Genomic DNA, 19,209 nt, shown 5'->3' with positions numbered 1-19,209 from the left:
TTTAAGGTTAAAAGGTCTTTGCTTGTATTTTAACGTTGAGGACTTGTTTGGTTGTAACATGTGTGTTTACGTTTTCCCCTCTTTTTCTTCTCCATTTCAGTTTCGCGTGTGTGTTCGTCTTTCCCCGGCAACCATGAAAAGTCGTCCCATTTCTGCTTCCTCAAACATTGTTACCGAATGGGAGGATGGTGTCCTTTTCGATGCCGATGATCCTGATTTTTGTGGTATTAATCCAAATGTCAGCAATGTTTTAAATAACAGCGGCAGCGGCAATGCATCGACAAGTTTAATGTTACCCCCTCCACCACCACCACCACTACCTTTGCTGGGAGCTATTTCGAATGGCAGCAGTGGTTTAATGAGTTCATTCAAATTTAAAGGTAAGTTGGCAAAGTGAAATGCATCGTTTTTTTGCTGATATAAGTTAAACTTTTTCTTTTTTGGTGTTATTTTTAAGTTGCTATTTTTAAGTATTTAAATGTGTAAGCAGAGCTTGTGCACAGTGTTTTCTGGGGGAAATTTATGTGATTGTAAATAATGTGTAGGGATGAGAAAAGAAGCGATTTTAAGATTGATACTGGTAAAAATCCTTCTAAGTTCGGGCAGACTGGAAAAACAAAAAACCGGAAGGACTTTGCTGTTATACTAGTGCAGTTTAAAGACTGTTTCCGTATAGTTACATTGCATAGTTGTCTTCTTGAGGGCGCCAACATCCTGAGATAAGGGTTCGAATGGCTCTACAAAAACCCACGGTCACCAAATTAAAGACCATTGGTTCTAGTTTCAGATATCGTAATTTTCACAAGATAAATATCGAAGATGGACAACATAAATCAGTAAATAATATATAGTTGGTCCACGAACATCCCAGAAGGGTCAAGGGAGACATCTCTTATATCAATGAGTGCATCCTAATTCATATTAGCTCAATGATATGGGACCTAATGGCTTATCTTGAGACACCACTTGTAGAGAAGTTTTACACGGCTGAAATACTCAGGAAATTTAGTCAAAATTACTGAGGATTATTTTACCACCATTGAAAAGTTGATGTTGCTGGCCTGGGACTCGAATAACATACCTTCTGAGTGCAAGGCGGCTGTGCATACAACTGCTCCACGGTGGCATCCGTTCTATTGATCTCACAAAAATTCATAGGTGATCTATTCAATCTCATGGCGGCTGCTGGTTCGATACCAGATTGACACGGCTGCCACCTCAGTGTACATATATTTGTATTTGTATAGGTTTTGTCTATTTGGAGCAGCATATTCCGGAATGCCTGCTCCGGCTTCTTTTGGTCCATGCCTGGACGGAGGAAAATCCAGGACCAATATGGTCGTGCTAGGTTTGTCTTATCCGCATCCACCACACTCAAACTTAGCTGAGATGCAATTGATGTCGTGAGTGGGTATATCTAAGGGGTTATTCTGGACTCGTTCATGTGGGTGGCTATGTTGCTGTAAACAGCGTGAACACAGCCTCCAGTGAGTCGTCGTCACCCTCAGAATACGAGACTCTCCTGCAGTCTCTCCAACAATCGCACACGCAGCACTTATCATCATCGTGATAGGAATCGTGTAGCCGTCTAAATTCCTATAGGACAAGGATCGACGAAAACGTGCAAAACATCTGCCCATCATGCGGCACAGGTCCGCACGACACAATGCACCTTTTCAACTACCCTTCCAAACCTACTCAACTAGCTTCAGAGAGAGGAAGTGAAGCCAGTCGGGTTGGTTGGGCAGTTAAACAGGTGCTGCGTGGTATGCGGACCGGTGCCACATGCTGGGCAGATATTCAGCGTGCCATCAATCCTGGCCCAGTAAGAATTAAGGCGGCTGCACCAACCAGATCTAAGTTGCGCCAACACGGCTCTCGTTTGTCTTGGCAGCTGCTGTTCTTCCTCTGCCACGGGTGGTGGATGATCTTCGAGGACTATATTCACACTGTAGGCTGCCAGAGCCTCTGCAACCGCATCAGTATGAATGTCTCTTAAACCTGCCTGGTATGCACGTTGATCTCTTTTATATCTTTGGACCTCTCTCTCTAGATCTCTATAATCCTCCCTAACTCGCCTGGGGGGGTCAGGCATATCCACCAGATGGTGATTTGGGTGGTCTTGCCTATAGCATCTAAGCAAGTACTGCATCGCCAACATCCTGTTGTGACGATTCACAGGAAGGATCTTTGCCTCCTCATGACAGTTGTAGTTTATTCTGACAGATTTGTAGTTTATCCCATTGCGTATCACTTATGTTAGCAAACCACGCTGGCGCCGCATAGCTTACCACACACCGACCTATGGCGTTGTATGTGGTTAACAAGGTTTCTTTATCTGCACCTCAAGTGCTGCCGGCTAGGGACTTGAGGACCTTGTTCCTGTTTCTCAGCTTATCGCAGATAACTGTAGTATGCTGGGACGACTTATTCATACTATCGAATGTGACCCCTAGGACTTTGGGGTAGTTTGTGGTCGGAATAATTGCACCGTCGACCTGCACATTCAGTGGGAGCTTCATTTGCGCCGTCAATGTGGTGAACAGTGTGGCTGTTGACTTAGTGGTGGATATTTTCATATTCCTCGCGTGGAAAAACTCTACAAGATCAATGAGATATGCATTTAACCTGTCACAAACGTTACCGATATTGCGACCTGACGCCATGAGTGTACAATCATCCGCGTACGTAATTAACTCAATGCCGTCGGGAGGGCGTGGAATTGCAGAGAGGTAGAGGTTAAACAGTTCCGGAGATATAACCCCTCCTTGGGAAACTCCCTGCTTCACTCTACGGGGTTTGGACTTCCTGTCTCTGAATTCCACGTATGACTGGCGACCACACAAATAGTTATTTCAGGTATTCGACCAGCAGGGATATGGCGAGCGGCTGCAGCAGTGATGATGTCTCGGAACTTCCTCTCTGCTTCCCGAACATCAGATGGACTGGGCAGTTCTCTGAAGCGTTGATTAGTGAACTCTCTAAAACTTTGCCAATCCGCTTTTCCATGATTAATGAAAGTGCGGCGTTCAGAGGTTATGAAGTCTGGTGGTCTGTTTATGGAGATGAGGATTGGGAGATGGTCCGACCCAAGGGAAATGACGGGTTGCCATGTCACGTCATTCGTCAGACCGGGTGACACGATGGATATGTCAGGTGAACTGTGGCAGTCTCCTCTAATCCTGGTGGGTGCGTCCTCGTTCGCAGTGCAGAATGTTAAGCTATCTATTTGCTCAGCCAGATCGGTGCCTCTCTGGTCATTACCTAGAGCTGAATGCCATAACTCGTGATGTGCATTGAAATCCACTAGGACCAGCCGGTTATCACATCGCAACAGAGATCTGATGTTAGGCAAATAACGCGGGACACAGCTATTGACCGGCGGGATATACACATTCAGCAGTTCTATCTCGGCGGATCCACACCTTACCGCTACCCCCATACACTCCAAGTGTGGGTCTCTAGAGTCTAGCTCAGGCGAGATAGGTCTGTACTGGACAGACTGGTGCAGTAGGAATGCAAGCCCTCCACCCCCACTTCTCGTACGATCCTGGCGAAGAACGTTGTATCCATCACAACTCCGAAGACTGCAGTTGTTGCTCAGCTTCGTTTCCTGAATCGCCGCGACCATAATATTTCTCCGACACATAAAGTCCACGATCTCATTGATCTTGGTTCGAAGACCATCGCAGTTAAACTGCAAGAATGTTACATCTCCAGGAACTGGGACAGCAATACGCGGTGTTAATGGCTGCTGCTGATACTGTTGTCTGGGAGATTGCGGGGGAGTTTCATAATCCGATGATGTTGATGATGAAGACTCATTGGGGTTCATATTGGCGCGGCACGAGGTAACATAAACCCTGTCGTAATACTCCCTCAGGTAGGTCAGGCCTGAACAGTTCCTAAAATGCACCCATCCTTGGCACCCGTTGCATCTCATTGACACCGACCTATGGTGGATGAGACGTTGACAAACGGTGCCGAACCATGGCCCGGGGTTGCTTTCAATCCCGGCACGGACCAAAAGAATCCGGAGCAGGCATTCCGGAACATGCCGCTCCCAAGATAAAAATAAAGACGACACGAACAAGTAGTTGCTGAGGTGACGGCCCCTGGCCGAGAAAAGGTGGTTCCTCGGGTCAATCCGGTACATAGAACCGGCCGTCGTGGGATTGCTGTATCTCCGGCTGGCGGGAGCGCATTTTAACTCTCGAAAAGATTTGGCGATTTGGTCCAAAATTTGGTTCTCGTAATATTTTGTCCAAACTTAGATCAAGTTCTTAGATGGGCCTTATCGGAGTAGACCGTTATCAATTCAACATTTTTCGAAAGGACTAACTGATTTGGCCAACACTTTTCAATTCAATTAAATTTTCTCAGGGGCTAATTCATACCTCCTGAAAAAATGGCACCAAAACTGTAAAAACCAGTTACGGCCATCATGTGTAGTGGCTGGTGCGCAACATTCGAACAGGATATTGAGTTGGTCCAAATTTGGATATCGTAATATTTTTGCGAAGCTTAGATAAAGTTCGAAGATGGTTCTTCGGTTCGGCAACTCCCCCCAAAAGTTGAAACAAATTTTGCTTAAATAGTACGTGCAATATCTCTTAAATGGAGCAACCGATTTGGTCCAAACTTCGGATATCATAATATTTTGTCCATACTTAGTCTATGTTCGAAATTGGCCCATATCGATAGACTTCTTAGGTTACCTCCCTCATAAAAGTTTGCCATTCATCTTTAACTGCAGTTTAAAAAGCCTGTTCGAGTGTTCTTTGGAAGGTTCTCTACGTGGTCCTGTTGAAAGCGATATTATGTTTTTCGTTAGCAAGCCCATTCTTCCTTATATAATGATAGAAAATGCTCTAAATTATACGCTGACCAAATGAAATTAATGGAGGGCGCGATATCTATCGAAAGGAATGTCTCACAAAATAAGATCCATTTCCAAAATAGACTACGTCGCTACATTCCTTTAGGTACCTAATTCGCAACACTTTTGAGGTTTAATACAAATCAATATTTTTTGTTGGCAAGGACCACAAAATTCTGGTAACCCCCTAAATACAACATTTTTGGTCATTTATACTGAGTAACCGGTATTCGATCTGCCTATAGATTAAAGTTTCAAATCACACAGACTGAGGGTATGTATATCACTGTCGGCAAAGTTTACTGATACTTTTTAATTGTTTTTATACCCTCAGCATTTATGCTAACGAGGGTATGTATATACACTTTCATACGGGCAAAATCTGCCTCATCGAAATAATGGTTTTAGACCCCAAGTATGTTTGGACGAAATGTGTTTCAGGCAATTTCGAGTCGATTGAGCAATGTCCGTCAGTCTGTCTGTCTGTCTGGCTGGCTGGAGCGCACGATAACTCTCGAACGGATAAACCGATTCGATTCAAATTTTGGCTTTCGTAATATTTTACCCAAACTTAGTTTAAGTTCGAAGATGGGCTATATCGGTCCACTCCTTCCGGTACCTCCCCCACAAAAGTTCGAAAACGTTCGAAAATATTGTGGGCATGATAACTCTTGAAGGGAGTAACCGATTTGGTCAATACTTTGCCCATTGTGAAGTGTGTACCAGACTTAGATAAGGTTTCAATATGGACTCAATCAGTCCACTCCTTCGGGTACCTCCCACACAAAATTTCGGAAAAGTTCAGTTTAGGTCCATCTCTCGAATCGCTTTGATTTTTGTTTTAGCAACTTGTATTCACTGCCCTCCATACGACGGTACAAGTTTCATCAGGGGCAAGTCCATACTTCCTGAGAAAATAGCCTAAAAGTTGCAAAAAAACCCCTATGACACCGTGTGAGGTGGTTGGAGCGCAAGATAACTCTCGAACGGATCTGCCGATTCGGTCCAAAATTTGGCCCTAGTAATATTTTGTCCAAATATAGTTTAAGTTTGAAAATAAACCATATCGGTCCACTCCTTCAGGTACCTCCCCCACAAAAGTTCAAAAATATTCGGAAAAATTGTTCGTACGGTAACTCTTGAAGGGAGTGGCCGAATTGGTCCATACTTTACACATCCTAATATATCTACCAGGTAAAGATCAGGTTCAAATATGGACTATATTTGTCCACTCCATCCGGTACCTCCCACACAAAATGTCGGATAAGTTAACTTTAGGACCCGATGTCGAATCAATTTGATTTTTGTTGAAACAACTTTCATTCGCTGCCTCAATTACGATGGTAAAAGTTTTTTAGGGGCAAGTCCATACTTCTTGAGCAAACAGCCCGAAGAGTGTAAAAACCCCCTATGGCACCATATGTTGTGGCTGGAGATCCACTTCCATAACGGCCAATGTCGATCAATTCCTTTTAGTATCTCCTCCGCAAAACTTTTGATCTTTAATCCTAATCAACATTTTTGTCGGTTCAAACGCCCAAAATTTTTAAAACCCCCTAAATGCATACGTATTTTGGGAAAAAATTGTTTCAATATACACATGCTGAGGGTATACCTCTGTCGGCAAAGCCGACTGGTACGTTTTTACTTGTTTAGCATATATTTTTATTTTATTTCGAATAAAATTTCCATTCAAAGCCTCCTTTGTTTGCTACTGTCAAAGAAAAACCTAAACAAACCAGTTTTCACCACTTCTTACTCGAAAAGTGTTCCCATACTTAAAATAGCATCACAACTTTTACTGTTTTTAGTCACGTTTACCACATCAAAAAATAAAGGAACACAGGATTTAGCATTTTTTCTTTTATTTCTTTTAAAAAAATTTCCATGCAAAGTCTCTTTTGTGTGGTGTGAATAAATTTTATAACAATCAAAGAAAAAGAAACCAAAACAACAACTAACCTCAACAACAAACAAAAAAAAAACTAATTAATTACAACGTGTAAGTAGGTCAACGGCCAGAGTCTCCCTCCAATCGTGTGAAGTCTGTGAAAACTGTGCGTTGCACAATTTGGTGTCAATTTCATTAAAACGAAAATACAAAATTACTTTATAATCAGCAAAAAATGCGCACGAAAAGTGTGCGAATAAAAATACCTACCACCATGGTCTAAATGGTTTTTGATGATTTGTTGCAATTTCTTTTGGTAAAATGTGGTAAAAATAACTTAATATGTATTAATAGATTTAAAAACGGTTAAAGGTGGTAAATATAACTTTTTCGTATGGTACTCTACATACTCCTTCAATTCAATACCTCTTGACATCTCTATAACCGACGACTGACACATGTTTGTCTGCATCAATTGAAATGATGTAATTTTGACAGTTTGTTTAGCTTGCATACCATCTGTCGTCTCTGTCAATATCGTCGTCTTTTTGTAAAATTGCAAATTGCTGCTTACCAACATTAAGTAACTATGGCTTTACAAACAAACATAAATACTTTAACAAGAACTTAACATATTTATTTGTTTCTTTTCATTTTTAATGAATTCATAATAACGACAATTGTTTATCTAAAATAACAAATGTTTTTTTCTGTTATGGAGAAAAGTAGTATGACAAATATATATATTATTACGTAGAAACAAACAAGTCACGAGAGTATGGAATATGGATCCATCGCCAGATGTACTGCTTGCTGACGTCAAAAATACAATTCAATTCCATCTTAATTGTTTTGTTTAAATAGACGACACTGTGTCAATAAATAACGGAGATGTATTCAAATGTAAATTCTAACGTTAACTAGATAAAAGCGCCTAAAAGTATGCCAAGATTTTTCTAGTGAATGCACAGAGAAAAGTACCTATTTAAATAACGTGATAATAACAAGGGAAAAAGAAAATAATTTTGTTAACAATGTAACAACGTTGGAATATTGTATTAGATTGTAATAATTACAATAGGGTGTATTAACGACAAATAAAGAAAAAGATAACGGCACATATGAACAATAAATTATAAAGTCCCCTCTTCTGTTCATCACTAATTTTAGGTTAAGTCCAATTGAAGATGGATTAAAAAATAAATTAAACAAGTATAAAAGTATCAGACGACTTTTCCGGCAGAGATGTACCCTCAGTATGTGTGAATTGAAAATTTAATCTATAGACAGATCGAATACCAGTTGTTGTTGTAACAGTGTTTATTATTGTGTGTTTGCGTGTTCGCTCTGCTACTCAATCTGGCTCTGGATCTATCTCCAGTTCCAGGAAAGTGGCTGCTCCGATGGTATGTAACCACAGATCCACTGGAGTTAGAAGTGTAGGTTTGGCAGGGCAGTGTGGGCCCATGCCGCATACTGGGCAGATATTTTAAACGGCGCGACCTTTATGCGCCCAACAAGAATATAGGCCGAAATTACTCTGGTTTGTCTTGGCAGGTGACGCTCCTCAGCTGCGATGGATGGGGGATGTATTCCGATGAGTTTATCCACACTATTTGCTTATGGCCTTAGCAACTGCGTCCGTGTGAATGCTATTCATACCTGCCTGTTATGCCTGTTGATCTAGGGGTTCTCTCCTGCACCCCAAGTGCTGCCTGCTAGTGACTTTAGGACCTTATTCCTACATTTCAATCTGTCGCAGATAGCTCTGCCATACGCGGACGACATGAACATGCTGTCGAATGTGACCCCTGGAATTTTGGAGTAGTTAGTGGTCGGAATTCTGCTATCATCGTCCATGATTACTCAGTGTTCACCTGTGCAGTCCATATGAGGAACAGAGTGGCTGTATATATAGTGGCGGATATTTACATATTCCTAGCGTGGAAAAGGTGGTAATATCAGTCAAATAGGAGTTCAGCCTTTCACAAATGACATCAGAGAAGGTACATTACACCAAGATCGAACATTCATCCGTGGAATACAGGAGAGGAAGAGGTTAAACAGTTCCGGGGATATCACCCCACCTTGGGGAACTCTCTGTTTCACTCTACGGGGTTGAACTTCTTTTTCCTAGATTCCACATACGACTAGTGTCAACACATATAATAAATTATCCAACGTTTCAAACATGGCCAAAGGGTTGTCTGCTCAATGTTCTCAAACTGCGTGTAGTGATTGACAGTATCAAAGGCTTTTGATAAGTCAAGCACCACCAACACTGTCCTATCGCACGGCTTGTTCTGGTTGAGTCCTCGACTAATATGTGTGGAGATGGCGTGCAGTCCTATTGTTGTGCTGTGCTGCTGACGGACATATCGACACCTCCAAATAATAGTATGCTAAGTCTAAAAAGTGAGTTTTGCAGGAGAAGCTCTCAAAGTTTGGAAATTTTTTTGAACTTCAGTACTATGCTAAGTAAATATTTGTTTATAACTTCTGTTCGGATTGACCGATCATTACCAAAATTAGACAGAATTTAAGTTAAAGGACGTTCGACACCTCCAAATAATAGTTTGCTAATTCTGAAAAGCGAGTTTTGCAGGACAAGCTCTAAAAGTTTGGAAATTTTTTTGACCTTCAGTACTATGCTAAGTAAATATTTGTTTATAACTTCTGTTCGGATTGTCCGATCATTACCAAAATTTGACAGAATTTAAGTTAAAGGACGTTAAATATAAAAATGTAAAGAACTTGAAAACATGCTAAGTCGACTTAGCATACTATTGTTTGGAGTCGTCGATATGTTAATGATCGGCAACTGGATAGCTATTTCTGACGCTGGGGAGGTAAAACCTTAACAGTCTTTGCTACCGGCGACAAAAGCGAAATCGGTCCGTAAAATTAACTTTTGCTGGCATCCTAGCCCGGCTTCAGTAACAAGACCACCCTGCCCATTTTATAGACTTCGGGAACAATGAGGGTGGCTAGGGACAGGTTGAGAACTTTAGTGAGGTACTCCACTCCCGGCTGATCCAGCTGTTTCAGCATTACCATGGAGATTCAGTCAGGGCCCAACGCTTTGGGTGATTTAGCGTTTCTGATGGTATTAGCAACATCATCCATTGATGTAAATTGTAGTGGCTCCCCCTCGGCAGGAAGTGATTTAATGCGCCGTAGTGCTCTTCGCACTGCCACTCCTGATGTGCTCGACAAATTTTCGATTGAAAAAATTTGCACACCTCTTCGGGTCAGTCAACGTCGCCAAACGTATCTAAGGTCCTATCTTCCTCCTTTCAAGGGTTCGAGAGTAACATAAGCGTTGCCCATATTTCACTTATTCCGGCTCCAATGTTGACGATTTAACCATTTGTTCCGCTTATGATCACCGACTAACCTGTTAACTTTCAGAGCTAGCTCCCTGGCCCTGGGGTCGCTGGGGTTCGTACGACGAAGCTCATCACGCTCATTGGCTAATCCTGTCGCCTTGCTGGGAAGTTTGTTCTGACTTCTCGGAACGCCGCTCCTGCTATCCGAACATCAGAAGGGTTTGGCAGATCTCTGAAGCGGTGATTAGTGAACTCTATGAAACTAGCTTTCCCGTGTTTGACGAAAATGCGGTGTTCAGAGGTGATGAAATCGGGAGGTCTGCTGATAGAGGCAAATATGGGGAGATGGTCTGACCTAGTAAAAACAACGGAATGCCAACTGGCGTCATTTGTCAGACCAGGCGACACGATGGTTATGTCCGGCGAACTGTAACACTCTCCCCTCATTCCGCTAATAGCGTCCTCATCGACCGTGCAAAACCTATAGCTATCAATCTGCTCAGCCATCACTATACCCCTCTGGTCGTTTCAGAGGACCGAATGCCACAACTCATGATGAACATTAAAGTCCGCGAAATTTGTATTTATTTCAATGAATTTTAAGTTATCCCCATAATATCGATAGACAAAAATGTTTCTGTCTAAAAAATAATCCATATTATCGATAGTGCCATCGATTTTTGCGCGCTCTACACTGGGGGCTGTGTTCACGTAGCATGTTGTAGTCCCTCGCATGGACGAGCCCAGAACAACCATTGAGATGCACCCCATCTCGACATCCGTTGCATCTCACCGAAGATTGATCGTGGTGGATGGGGATATAACAAACTGAGCACATATAAATTTGTCATGTGGTTTCCTCCGTTCCGGCACGGATCAAAAGAATCCGGAGCAGGCATTCCGGGATATGCTGCTTCCAACACAGATAAACGGTATAAATGCAAACATGTGTAGACTGAGCTGGCAGCCACTGGCCAGGACACAGGTGTTGTGTGGTTCCGGGTCAATCCGGTACGAAAGAACCCGCTGCCGTGGGATTGTAGGCTCTTAGGGCGAGGTTCGGATATCTCTGGACCGATTCGTCCCATCTTCGTTATTGATCTAAGTTTGGACGAAATTATTAGGAGGGTGCAATGTTTTTAAAGCACATCGGTTGATCTGTTCGAGATTTTTAGTGCTCACTAGCCAGATAATATGTAGACTGAGGAATATGGTTAAATCATTTTCAAATAGTCTGAAAAGGATTTCTAAAATCGTTATTTCGCTAATGCACATGGGTACTTGACGAAGCCGATTAATTATGGTTTTAGACGCTAAGTATGTTTGGACGAAATCCGTTTTACACAATTTAGAGTCAATTAAGCAATGTCCGTCCGTCTGGCTGGCTAGATGGAACGCACGATAACTCTCGAACGGATGAACCGATTTGTTACAAAATTTGGACTTCGTAATATTATTTCTAAACTTAGTTTAAGTTCGAAGATGAGCCATATCGGTCCACTTCTTCATGTACCTCCCCCCGAACAGGTAGAAAATTTTCGGAAAAATTGTGTGCACGATAAATCTTGAAGGGAGTAATCGATTAATTCCTTTGTACTTCGTGAAATTTCTACTAGACATATATGAGGTACCAATATTGACTCTATCGGTCCACTCCCTCAGGTATCTCCTACACAAAATTTTGGGAATAATGCAGTTTAATGCCTGCTCTTGAATTGCTATGATCTTTGTTGTAATCGATTGTATTCGCTGCCGCCATTAAGACGATACAAGTTTTTTCAGGGGCAAGTCCATACTTCCTGCGAAAAATAGCCCGAAAGCTGTAAACCCGCTATGATACCATGGGAAGCGGCTGGAGCGCATGATATGTAACTCTCGAACGGATTAGCCTATTCGGTCTAAAATTTAGCCTTCGTAATATTTTGCCCAAACTTAGTTTAAGTTGAAAGATGGGCACTAGCGATGCCAAATAAATAAAAAAAATAAAAAAAAACTTCCAGTACCTCACCCCCAACCAAAACATTTAAAAAATCACTAAAATGGTACGCGCTGTAACTGTTGAACGGAGCTACCGTCCAAATTAATATCTGTTGAATTTGAGCTACCGTCCAAACTAATAGTTTGTCCAAATGTAGTTTTACTTCAGAAATGGTCCATAACGGGTACCGCCCACACAAAAGTTTAAGGTTTCTGTTTAGGATCTGTTTGTAGTTCTATTTACAGCTATATTATGTTTTTCCTAACATAATGATCCAAAAGCTCAAAATTATACGGTGAAGATATCTATCGGAGAGAATGTTTCTCAATATAAAACTCACTTCCAAAATGGACTATGTCGATCCATTCATTCAAGTATCTGATCCGCAACATTTTTAGGCTTTAATCCAAATCGATATTTTGGTCGGCAAACGTCCAAAAAGGGCTACAACATTCTGAAAACCCCCTAAGAACATAATTTTTGGGGAAAAGGTTTTTGTTTGTTGTTTAACCGTTAGATAAAGGTTTCAATTCACATAGACTGAGGGTGTATCTCTGTCGACGAAGCCAACTGATGATATCTTTTTATACCCTCAGCATTTATGCTAACGAGGGTATATACAATTTCATACGGGCAAAATGTGCCTCATCGAAATAATGGTTTTAGACCCCAAGTATGTTTGGACGAAATGTGTTTCAGACAACTTGGAGTTGATTTAGCCATGTCCGTCTGTCTGTCTGGCTGGTTGGAGCGCACGATAACTCTCGTACGGATCAATCGATTCGGTCCAAAAATTGGCTTTTGTAATATTTTGTCCAAACTTAGTTTAAGTTCGAAGATGGGTTATATCGGTCCACTCTTTCCGGTACCTCCCCCACAAAAGTTCGGAAATGTTAGGAAACTTTGTGCGCACGATAACTCTTGAAAGAAGTAACCGATTTGGTCCATACTTTGCATATCGTGAAATTTCTACCAGACTTAGATGAGGTTCTAATATGGACTCAATCGGTCCACTCCTTCGGATACCTCCCACACAAATATTCGGAAAAGTTCAGTTTAGGACCTGCTCCCGAATCGCTTTGATTTTTGTTGTAACAACTTGTATTCACCCATACGACGGTACAAGTTTCATCAGGGGCAAGTCCATATTTCCTGAGAAAACAGCCTGAAAGGTACAAAAAACCCGTATGACGCCGTGTGTAGTGGTTGGAGCGCAATATAACTCTCGATCTATACTTTACTCTCGGTCTATACTTTACACATCCCAATATATCTACCAGATATAGATCAGGTTCGAATATGGACTATATTTGTAGACTCCTTCGGGTACCTCCCAAACAAAATTTTGGATAAATTCACTTTAAGACCTGCTCTCGAATCACTTCGATTTTTGTTGAAGCAACTTGCATTCGCTGCCTCAATTACGACAGTAAAAGTTTTTGCAGGGGCAAGTCCATACTTTTTGAGAGAACAGCACGAAAGTTGTAAAAAAACCCTATGGCACAATATGTAATGGCTGGAGAGCTGGAGAACCGAATACTGCGTTCGTCCACACTTTGGATATTGTAATATTTTTTCGAATATTAGATGAAATTCGAATGTGGTGCCTATAAGTCCACTCCTTCCGGTACCTCTGTCACAAAAGTTCGAATATATTCGCTAAACTGGTACGCGCGATTTCTCATAGACGTAACAACCGATTTGGTTCAAACTTTGGATTCCTAAATATTGTCGAAACTTAGTTTATGTTCAAATGTATGCCCTATCTGTCCAATCCGTGTGCTACCACCCACATAAATGTTCAACAATTTTGTGTGGTTCGAGGATCCTTTGGACATTTTTACCGAAGGTTTTTCTAGTGGCCCTGTTTACAGCGATATTATGTTTTTCGTAGGCTAGTGTGATAAAAAATCCCTATCTATCGATATCCCCGCAAATCGTTGAGCTTTAATCCTATCCATACTTTTGTCGGTTCATACGCCCAAAATTTTGAGAGGCCCCCTAAATACATACGTTTTTTTTAGGAAAAAACTATTTTAATCCACACAGGCTGAGGGTATATCTCTGTCGGTAAAGCCGACTGACACTTTTTTACTTGTTTCTTCCTCAAAGTCAAATAATCATGTCGAGATAAAATAACGATAATTGGGTATTAATTAGATCCATGGTAGAACAATAAAAGGTAACAGCAATATGTACACAACTGACTGAACTGGGTTGTAACGTTAGTGTCAAATACCATACGACATTTCATATATTTATTACTATTTCGATGTACATTAGGGGATATATATTTTTTGAGGAAAAAATATATCATTCCGAAAAAAAAACTATTTCCACTTATAGAGGCGGTACAACGTTTATTTATATGTGAAGTATTTTGTTAAATTTGAAAAAAATAAAGCCCGAATAAACATGCCCTTTTTTGATTTTAAAAACAAAAGATTGATCCAACTTCTTCTTGCAAGAATTCTACTTTGTGCGAGAAATTATGGATTTAGTGGAATGATGTGGAAACATTCAAATTGAAAATGTAACGAATTTTTAATAGATAAAGGCCGAGTGATAGTGTTGTGATGTAATTTATTTATGCAGATTCATAATTAGTTTCGAAGGGCGATATTTGCTCTATAAAACATATATCAATAGAGGGAGATATATCCTCAACCAATTTGAATTGAAACATTCATCCAGGGACAGATAGAATGTATTAAGGGTCTTTTCAGTATCTTTTGGCCATTTGAACTTGCCGACAAAAATATGGAATTTTCAGTCATGTTTAAAAAAAATCAATTGAATGTGAAAAATTATTAGTTTTTTTTTAATTCAAATAACTTATAGACATATCCTTATTTTGTTTACATATACCTTTGACAGTAACATTACAAACAAAAACAAATTTCTATGTGGTTGTTGTAGAGTTGTATTTGTTGTAGTATTTACTTTACCTTATATTTGTTCTACCATGATCCTTGTGGGAATCTTTCAACAACATTATCCAAATAAAATACCACCTGTCAGTATTTTCCAATTGCGTTATTTGTCCATCCGTCATATTAAAAAGAATTTAATTCGTGTTTAAGCCGCGCATTATTTTTAACTGTTGATGTAATATTGAGGTTAATCTTCGTTTATTGTTCTAAAATGTATTGTTTCAGTTAAAAACATTAAATAAAAAATATTTTACAAAAAATGCCAAAAATTCCATAGAAAACACAAATCAATTATATTTGTGACGAAATTCCAACAAAAAATAAATAAATAAAACGCGGTTTAAATTTGGTCATTACCCTTTGAAAACAAAAACCATAACAAATACAAAAACATTTTAATTATTTCAAAATAAAATAACCAGAATATAAACAGAGATTGCTAAGACGTATTTAAATGTTTAATATTTAATTTTAATTAGATTTTAATTGTTAATTCTAGACTTTAATTTTTGACGGTTTTAGATTTTTGTTTCGTTTGTTAATCTGAGTAGAATTTTTGTGGGAATTCCAACCTTTTGTTAATTATTTTTAGGTGAAGGGCGATTACGTGTAGATAAAGTCTCAAGCGATATGATGTGACTAATAGTGATTGGGACAATAACCTTAGTTATTAAAGGTGATATTTAGGATATTGTAAGCAATACCAAAAATAGACACTATTTTAGTCACGTTTTAATAGCTTTGTTTGTTTCCAATTATCCTGGAATATATCTATCATATCGGATTTATAATTACCTGCAGTATACTTTCTGATTTCTACTTCTGGTTTTGCAAATTCCCACTTACTGAGAACTTTTATTCTATTGTGAGGAAAAGCCTTCAAAATTGGATAAAGTGAATGGGTGTGCATAATTTCCTCCATAGTCGACAATTAAATGTTATTACAGTTCGGATTCTTGTGAAAACATTGCATAAATGCAAAAAAATCCATTCAAAATGTAACTTTGTGAAAATATTACAATATTAATTTATTTACATAAACAAACAAATGGGGAAATGTTTTGCATTTTAATGGAAAGGGGCAGAGGTAGGGAACAACGGGTGATTGTAAAGTATACTGCAATAAAAAATTATTTCATGAATAAAACAATTATTTATTTCCAGAGGTTGCAATGAATAGAATGTGTGGATATTATGGAGTAAAATCCTTTCTATTGTTTCTCTTCTATATGAATCATAAATAGATTCACTACTTGGAAATATTGCAGTTGGAGGCGTAGAAAAATTCATTGATTAAAATAATAAGTTTTTTTAATTGTTATAAATTTCATTCATAAAAATTTCCATTCAGGCCACTTCAGTATGTATTTTAATAGATAAAGGTCGAGTGATAGTATTCAGATATAAGTTATATATCGTCACCTGAAATGCCCAAAGACGTAACCCTCAAAGGGTTACGTTGAGGGTTACGTCTTTGGGGATTTCAGGTAACGATATCCAGATGCATAGTTAGTTTCGAAGGGCGACATTATTGTTCTGTGAAACCACCCAATCTTCTCAGATACTTCACCAAAATTGCGAAAATTAAAAAAAAAACAACAAGTAAAAAAGTATCAGTCTGCTTTGCCGACAGATACCCTCAGCCTATGAGAATTGAAACTTTCATCTACGGACAGATCGAGTATATTTAAGGTCTTTTCAGAATTTTGTGGTCCTTTTTGGACATTTGAGCTTGCCGACAAAAATATGGATTAGGATTAAAGTTCAGAAGTGTTGCGGAGGAGGTACTTGAAGGAATGGACCGATATAGTCCATTACGGAGGTGGATCTTATTTTTGGAGCCATATTTTTTCGATAGATTTCGCGCCCACTAGTCATTTTAGTGAGTCATCGTATAACTTTTGGACCAGTATGCCAGGAACATAATAGCGATGTAAACAGGACCACAACGAACAGCATCGGCATACATTTCCAAAGGATCTTCGAACAGGCCCTAAACTGCACTTAGACACAAATGTTAAACTTTTGTGGGGTAGCTACCCTAAGGAGAGGACCGATATGGGGCAATCCCACGGCAGCGGGTTCTTTCGTACCGGATTGATCCGGAGCAACACAAAATCATCGTTCCGGCCAGTGGCTGCCACCTCAGTGTACATATGTTTGTATTTGTTTCGTTTTTCTGTGTTGGGAGCAGCATATCCCGGAATGCTTGCTCCGAATTCTTTTGGTCCGGAGGAAAACCCAGGACCAATATATCTGTGCTCAGTTTGTCACATCAGCATCTTTACCCACATCCAACCTTCGGTGAGATGCAATAGATGCCAGGAGTGGGTGCATCTAAGGGGTTACTCTGGACTTGTGCACGTGAGGGACTACGACAGGGAATATGTTGCTGCATGCTGCGTGAACACAGTCCCCAGTGAGTCGTCGGATTACGAAACTCCCTCGTCGTCTGACAACGAAACACCCCCGCAGTCCCCTCGACAACAACCGCACGCGGAGCCTCTAACACCAGCCCTTGTTGTCCCAATCCCAGAGAATGCATCATTTTTGCTATTTAATTGCAATGGACTCCGAGGTAAGATCGAGGAAATAGTAGATTTTATGAGTCGGAAGAACATCAAGGTCGCTGCGGTGCAAGAAACCAAGCTCAACAACAACTGTAGCTTACAACATTGTTATGGTTACAATGTGCTAAGGAAAGATCGCACCAGAAGTTGAGGTGGGGGATTAGCTTTCCTATTGCACCAGTATGTCCAATACAGACCTATCTCGCTTGAGCCTGTCTCTAATGACCCGTACATGGAAGGTAGGGGGGTAACAGGCAGGCGTGTAACTGCCGAGATAGAGTTGCTGAACGTATACATCCCGCCGAGAAATAGCTGTATCTCAGATTACGTGCCTAACATTAGTCCACTTTTGGAAGGTCATAATCGTCTGGTCCTGGGGGACTTTAATGCGCATCATGAGATGTGGCATTCGGCCCTCGGAAACGACCAAAGAGGTACAGCGCTGGCTGAGCAGATTGACAGCTCTACGTTTTGCACGGTCAATGAGGATGCCCCTACCAGAATTAGAGGAGAGTGTCACAGCTCGCCAGACATAACCATCGTGTCACCTGGTCTGACAAATGACCTTACCTGGCAACCCGTCATTTCCCTTGGATCAGACCATCTCCCCATAATTGTCTCCATTAGCAGACCACCCGATTTCATCACCTCTGAACTCCGCACATTCGTCAATCACAAGAAAGCTGATTGACCGGGTTTCAGAGAGATCAACAATCACCGCTTCATAGAACTGCCCAATCCTTCTGATATTCGGGTAGCGGAAAGGAAGTTCCGAGACATCATCACTGCTGCAGCCGCTCGCCATATCCCTGCTGGTCGAATACCCGAAGTAAGACCAAACTTCCCAGCAGAGGCGACGGAATAAGCAAATGAGCGTGATGAGCTTTCGCCGAACCAACCCCAATGACCCCAGAGTCAGGGAGCTGACACTGGAAGTTAACAGGCTGGTCGGCGAGCATAAGCGGAACAAGTGGTTAACTCATCTGAAGAGTTGCAACATTGTAGCCGGTATAGGTGAATTGTGGGCAACGGTTAAGTCACTCTCGAACGCTGGAAGAACGGAAGATAGGACCTCAGTCACTTTTGGCGACGTTACGTTGACTGACCCCAAGAGGCGCGCAATTATTTCAAACGACAGTTTGTCGAGCACCCCGAGAATGACAGGGCGAAGAGAAGAGTATTACGTTGCATCAGATCTCTTCCTGCCAAGGAGGAACCACCACAGTTTACAATGGATGATGTTGCCAATGCCATCAGGAACGCTAAATCATCCAAAGCGTTGGGCCCTGATGGAATCTCCATGGTAATGCTGAAGCAGCTGGATGAGCCGGGAGTGGAGTATCTCACTAAAGTTCTCAACTTGTCGCTATCCACCCTCATTGTTCCCGAAGTCAGGAAAATGGGCAGGGTGGTCCCACTGCGGAAGCCCGGCAAGGATGCCAGCAAAAGTGCATCGTATAGGCCGATTTCGCTTTTGTAGTCCGTAGCAAAGACCCTTGAGGCCTTAGTCCTCCCCAGTATCAGAAATAGTTATCGAGTTGCCGATCATTAGCATGGATTCCGTAAGCAGCACAGCACGACAACTGCTCTGCACGCCATTACCACACATATTTGTCAAGGACTCAACCA

General features: G+C 40.9%; 1 protein-coding gene across 1 annotated transcript in view; it reads left to right on the top strand.

Moving 5' to 3' along the window:
- Positions 1 to 19,209, top strand: part of Pino (protein pinocchio) — a 254,434-nt gene that overhangs the window by 249 nt on the left and 234,976 nt on the right. The window contains exon 2 of the mRNA XM_073971485.1: positions 101 to 380. Coding sequence (XP_073827586.1) covers positions 134 to 380 — 247 coding nt within the window. The 5' untranslated portion in view covers positions 101 to 133. The remainder of the gene's footprint in view (positions 1 to 100; positions 381 to 19,209) is intronic.

The sequence above is a fragment of the Musca autumnalis genome, unplaced genomic scaffold (genome assembly GCF_047663935.1).
Source record: "Musca autumnalis isolate F117 unplaced genomic scaffold, ASM4766393v1 scaffold_2, whole genome shotgun sequence".
Taxonomy (NCBI): domain Eukaryota; kingdom Metazoa; phylum Arthropoda; class Insecta; order Diptera; family Muscidae; genus Musca; species Musca autumnalis.
This window is presented reverse-complemented; position numbering and strand designations above follow the sequence as displayed.